Source organism: Seriola lalandi, unplaced genomic scaffold (genome assembly GCF_002814215.2).
Source record: "Seriola lalandi dorsalis isolate HSWRI2012SDOR001 ecotype SW California unplaced genomic scaffold, Sedor1 jcf7180002054334, whole genome shotgun sequence".
In the NCBI taxonomy this organism is placed as follows: Eukaryota; Metazoa; Chordata; class Actinopteri; order Carangiformes; family Carangidae; genus Seriola; species Seriola lalandi.
Genome location: NW_019524887.1, coordinates 1073410 through 1079623, shown reverse-complemented (window position 1 = coordinate 1079623; position 6214 = coordinate 1073410). Strand labels below are relative to the sequence as shown.

The window sequence follows — 6214 nt, the reverse complement described above, 5'->3', positions numbered from 1 at the left end:
AAGAGGTGTTACAGTCAAGTTTATTCAACCATGAACGTTTCATATAAACAAGTGTGCACATAGGGAAGACCTTGTCCTCAAGGTCCTGATCCTAAACCAAACGTCTACCTGAGATTCAATTCAGTTCACCTATTCACATGGTATTCACACAACAATGTAGAGAAATAAATCTAGGCTATTTTCTGTTTTCTGTGGCATGTATTAATGCTACAGAACAACATGTCGGACAGTAGTTCTCAGTGACAGTTTTGGCAATTCTACAAGCTACAATGTTTGTCCTACTGTTATACAAAAGAAAAGTTAAAACTCTTCAGATCAGATCAGGTTTTCTTTTTTTCTTTTCTTTTTTTACAAATCTTTACTAAATCTTCTTACAAGTCTTTAGTATTGCTCTTGCTACATTGAAAAAAATAGAAAAATTACATCTGAATATTGAGCTGTGGATGTGGTATTTATAAAGAACCTTGCTCTTGAGTGTTCATGGCTATGTTTCAATAGTCCTTAGCTGCTTACTCTCCACATTTTCTTTCTGTAATGGCCAGCTTCACATCAGCAGTCGGAGAAAACGGTACGAAGCAAAGAACAAGACATCAAAGAGTTTTAAGAGGCTCATCAGCAAAAAAACAAAAAACATATTAGTCTAGTATTCTGCAGAGGTGCTGGGTGTCACCAGGTCGTCCTCTCCCTGAGCTTCTTCCTCCGCTGCTGCTGCTGCTGCTGCTGCTGCGTCTGTTGCTACTTCCTGTTCGGTGGTCACTAAAGAAGTGTCTGTGTCGGGGGCTTCGAAGGACTCGCCCCCCAGATCAGTCAGTTTGATGTAGCCCTTACTGTTGGTGCGCTCCAAACGAGGGCAGCTGAAGCGCCTGGCTCTGTCGCCTTGACTACACACAGACACAGACAGGCTGCAGCGTCGTGCAGACCTGGGCTGATCCGTGAGGGAGTTGAGCGACAGCCGCGACCCCATCGCCCTGGCAACAGGTGATGGAGGAAACAGCTGGGTCCACTGTGGTTGAGGCTGAGTCTGCGGCGCCCCCTGCTGGTCAGCTGTGTCTGTGGATATGTCCTCATGGCTCTGATGGGGTGGGGGGGGGTCTGTCATCAGGATGTCTTTCTCCCTGGTGTCAGTCTCGTCAGTCCGGCTGCTGCTGGCCTGTCCTTCCTCGCTAATGTTTCCAGCAGCAGCCTCAATTACGACCCCTTCCCCCGAGCGCCCCTCTGCCTGCGCTCTCTCAGACTCCTCCACCTCACAGTTGTTCAGTTTGATCACGGGGAGGGTGAAAGCGTTCACAGAGGAGGTGACGATGGAGGTGGTCTCCCACTGTCGGGGCTGTGGCGCCTGCTTGCTGCTATTGCTGTAGTCTTTGTAGATGCTGTAGACAGTGTCTGTGAAGGTCTGGACATCTCTGGACCAGCTACGAGGCCTGCTGGCTAAAGACGGGTGTCTAAACACCTCATCGCCGCCTAACTCGCCCTGGAAACTAAGTCCAGTGGAGGGCCAGGAGCTGCGAGTGAGCATCCCACTTGCAGGGAAGGAGCCCGACGGGCCCTCGGCGCTCCTCGACTGAGTGTAGTTCACCAAACCGTTCAGAGGGGAGTACTCCTTCGACCGTATGCTGTGCAGATCTATCACCGTGGAGTAGATATCCCTCAGGTTGATGATCTTAGTTTTCTTGTCTCGGTTTTCATGGAGGACTGCATTGGCGCAGATGAAGAGGAAAATGCCGATTCCCATCACCAGCGGTCCGAAGACTTTCAGATTGTCTGAGTACAGGTAATTGTTCAGGAAGTCACAGAGGAAGCCACAGTGAGGGGAGGGGTTGGGGGCGCTGCTGTTAGCATGGCTCTGGTTGAATACATTTGGCTGGCCGGAGGGAGGCTTATTACGGGTCAAGTTTGAGGGAGCAGGTGGACTTTTGGAGTAGCTCACCCTGTTGTGGTACGCTCCAGTTCTGCGGCGCGCCTGGTACTCGTGCTGGTTCTGGCTGGGCCAGTAGCCCAGCACGGCCATAGAAATCCCCACCATGAGAACTATAACTCCAACAGCGGCCACCAAACCGGCCGGGGAGCACAGATTGAGCTTCCCCTTCACCACCACCACGTCGTTCTTCTTCTTTTTTTTGGATTTCCGCTTCCTTTTGTTTTCAGCTCGGTTCTTAGAGCGGAGGGAATCCTGGCGCCTGTTCATGCGCAGCAGGCCCCCGGTGGCTATCATGGCGGTGATGGGACAGCAGGCTTGTCACTCAACCTGGCAGGACACAAATCAGAAAAGAGAGAGCATTAGGTTAATGATATATGTGATCAGCAGAAAGTTTAGGCATATAGAAACAGCCACAGAGCAAATATGTTCATTCCATAAGAGATTACATATGTAATCCAGATTTAATACAAGGCTGGATTACCCACCATGCAAAGCCCCACGTTCACTCTGTGACAACTACTTTGTTATATTATGATCAATTTCAAATTTGCATGGTGACATGCACCATTAAAACACAATATAAACAGAAAAGTCAAGGGTGTAACAATTTAGTTTTTATACCTTTAAAGGTGTAAATCAATCGCCTTCTTACGATGAGTGATGGAGTTTGACATGAAAACATGCTTCTATGAAAGTGTTGGTTATTTCACATTGGGAGATTTCTGTAGTTCCTGTTTTCTCTGTGTTCCTCTGACTAGTTTAAAGTGGTCAGGACCCAGGAAGAAAAATATTATCGCACGTACGTCTGGGCACCTATCAGGATTAAGCGACAAATGTGACAGTCCTGATAAAAACAGCCAATAATGTATTTTTCTTCAACTTTAATGTTGCTTGATTTAGTCATTAATATTTAATGTTATAGAGAAATACTTAAGATTCGAAGCTATGCTTTTGTGGGCTTAAACAGGAATATTGAGAAGGGGGGACTTAATGGAGTCGCATGGCTCATTGTTGCACCTTGATCCACTAGTGAGTTTATCCGGCCCTGTATCGGAGATTATCCTACAGGTAGAGCAAACACAGCTTCTTTGCACAAATCCAGCTGAAGGCAGATGCAATATTAGTCATCAGATGGACACTAAACCACCAGATAACATCCATCTGCTGCTGCTGCTGCTTCTGAATCTATAAATACGATGATGTAAGCGAAACAGAGACAAATACCCAAGTTGACAGCAGAGAACAAGGAGTGCTGTTTATCTATATTCAGCTGTGCCGGTGCGATATCAGCCTATGAAAATGTAATGTGTCCAGACAGGAGGCCAGCAGGCATGTTCTCTCCACCTAACCCCTGCTTCCTTACTCTCCTCTCTCTTCCTGCCTCTCCCCTCTCCCACCAAATCTCTCCTTCCAACACTCTCCCTCCCGCCTTCCACCCAAATCCCTTTCACCGTCAAACAACGCAGCTGTGCCTCGAGATGACAGCATCCCTCACATGCAGCGACATCGCAAAACACGAGCTATTAGCCCTTTGTTTACACACCGACAAGATGTTTGGATTTGTTTTCTGATTACGCTGCACAGACGAGTCACTGCTGCATGAGAGCAGAAGCTGTGGTCCACCAGCACTTATCATGATTACAGACATCTGCTGATGAATTCCAGCCACATGTGGTGAATAATAATCAAAGGATAAGGCTGATGAATTAGACAGAGCCTGGCTTGATTGTGCTGGTAGCTATGTATTTAATTTGACTAATCACGGCTAATTGTGTGTGACTTAGGGCTTAGGTTCATGAATAACTTATTCCACAAATTCCTTTCAGAGCAGCAATTAATAAGAGATTTTCAAAGGTTGCTCTGGGTCAAAATAATGATGGCGAAGGCCCCTCGAAATCCCTTTATGACCCAAGTTATTACACGCAGAAAAGTAGGCAAGAACACAGAGCTCTGCACCTGAGCTTCTGCAAACAACACACCCGGTACTCAGCGACGTTCTCTGTATATCACATCCAATAACCACTCAAATGCCTCCCGGGTGAGAGCAAGTCAACCTGCACTAAAGCTGATAAAGCGTGGGAGGACCTCTCTTTCAATGTGTGTGTGTGTGTGTGTGTGTGTGTGGGTAGTGTGTGTGCGCGCGCGTGTTTGGGAAGAGAAGGGCAGCGGTAACGTGGACCAGGAGTGGGTGTGGACAAGTCGGGTTGTGTCTCTGTCTGCGGTGCTGAACAGGAAGCTGCCAGCTCCTCGGTTTTTTTTTTGTCTCCCGTGGAAGCCGCACGTCTGGCAGGCAGGATGGAGAAGTAGGAAGAGGAGGAAGAGGAGGAAAGAGGAGGAGGAAGGAGGAGGAGGGTTTGGTTTCAACCGCGCTCAGTCCGTCCGAGCTGCGGGGGCGCATATTTTCGCGCAATGTTGCATGAGTAATCGACTGTTGACATTACAGCGCATCTGTTTCCCTTCTGCTGGAAGAAGCCCGTGAAGCAAAATATGAGCTGCCGTGGAGCTGGAGGTGCCCTGAAAATGTGCAGAGCCGCAGCAACGCATCGCGCTCAAACACAAAGCCCAAACACTGTGGGGTTTTTTTTTTTTTATTCGGGGCTCACAAGGTGCAGACAGATGACAAACATCCACACCTCTACCTCGGCCCTGACGAAGCCCATGCTTTCAGAACTAACACTACAACTCAGAGCCGTGCGGCAATAATTAAACCGCTGTATAAACGAATAATAGTAACTGATTGGAAATGAGCCTCTAATATGCAACATCGAAGCCATAAAAAAAAAAAAAAGTTTAACTGGATAAAATAGGGCTTCGGTTAAAATATGGACATGCTCTTATCCCACTGCCTTTTTTTAAAAAATAATTTACTTTATGCCCATCACAGATGTGACAGATAAGACACCGGATGTGTCAGACAGACCGACACACCAAAATCCCCATTTTAATCTCACGGGTAAAAGTAAAGGGACTGGAGTGCGTATTGCTTCAGAGTCCAACGCCTCCCTCACATCAAAACTCTTGTCCGTCGATTTATTCGGGATCAAAAGATATATTCTCCAACAAAAGCGATCTGTCACTAAATGGAAAGGACTTTTCAAACCTGCTTTTACTTCGAAGCCTGGAGTCTGCGAGGAATCAGATGCGACTATAAAAAGACACACGAAGAAAGAAGCTCGAATATTCAGCTGGAGGTAGAGGCGCGGGGGGAAGTGGTGGTAATACGAATGAAAAATAAAATGAAATAAAATAAAATAAAAGCATTAAAAAACAAACAAACAGCGCGTCTCTTACCAGAAATTGTGGCTTGACAATCAAGCATCTTCAAAGGGCGCACTCCTCGCTCAGCTCTGCATGTCGTGGTGCGCCACTTTGGTGCCAAGGCTGGAAGAGTGGTTTCCACTTGAACGCGGATTCACAATAGACCGGCAAGGGGCGGGCCAACTGCATTTCCATTGGTGGTGATTATTGAGCAACGTGAAAAACGAGAGCTGCTGAGGACCTCTGTCATACTGTATGTTATACTCCAAACATTTCCAGATGTTTTTTGGGTTGTTTTTTGGGGTTTTTTTTTCCCCCCTAGATTTTTCTTTCCTTTGTGGAAACAAAAATCACTAAATGTGCTGATCTGCACTTGGTTGTTTATGTTATAATAATATGTTGTGTTTTTGCCATGTTGTCAATTTATTTGTGCATACTGGCCCGGGTATTCCCATGCTAACAATGATGAATAGCAAACACAAGCTACTTATTTATGTGCATACCTGTGATAAATAGCTTAAAAAACACACAATGCATGAAAAAAAATGCTGTTAAGGGATTGAAATTGCACATGGTGTAGGGTGAGGTCAGAGACAGGCAAATTTAAATACACCAAATTCATCATCTCCTGCATCAGTCCCCTCCCTCTCCCTTCCTTTCCCCCTCAGGTTACATTTTCATAATTGCTGATATGTTGCATCCTCATGTTCAACTAAATGAAATATGACAGAGTCCAGATGTGTTTCAGTGATGTGAGACTGGAGACAGAGACAGCAGCTATACACTGGGCAGGAGGAGAGGGAGCGGTGGGGGTAGGGGTGTTATAGAATAACAAAGCTTGGTGCTGATGCTCCAGAGAGTTGACTGCGAATTTATGACCCAGAAATGTGTTTTGTTTATGGCATAAATTAGAGGAGGGAACAGAGAAGACTCCAGCCTGCATGCCGCAGTCAGAGTCAATGTATGCACGGACATGGGAAATAATCCAGAGGAGGGAAGGGAGGTTTAAAGAGCTGTATTTAATCCGTGGTGTTATCC

The 6214-nt window shown here is 46.4% G+C and overlaps 1 protein-coding gene across 1 annotated transcript; it reads right to left on the bottom strand.

Moving 5' to 3' along the window:
• On the bottom strand, nt 1-5312 carry LOC111655867 (transmembrane protein 200A-like). The gene is made up of 2 exons (XM_023407404.2): nt 5210-5312; nt 1-2245 (listed from the first exon to the last, which is right to left on the bottom strand). Exon 2 carries the CDS (start codon nt 2210-2212, stop codon nt 641-643), a length of 1572 nt encoding a protein of 523 aa, XP_023263172.1. The 5' UTR covers nt 2213-2245; nt 5210-5312; the 3' UTR covers nt 1-640.
• Nucleotides 5313-6214: the final 902 nt, after the last annotated feature.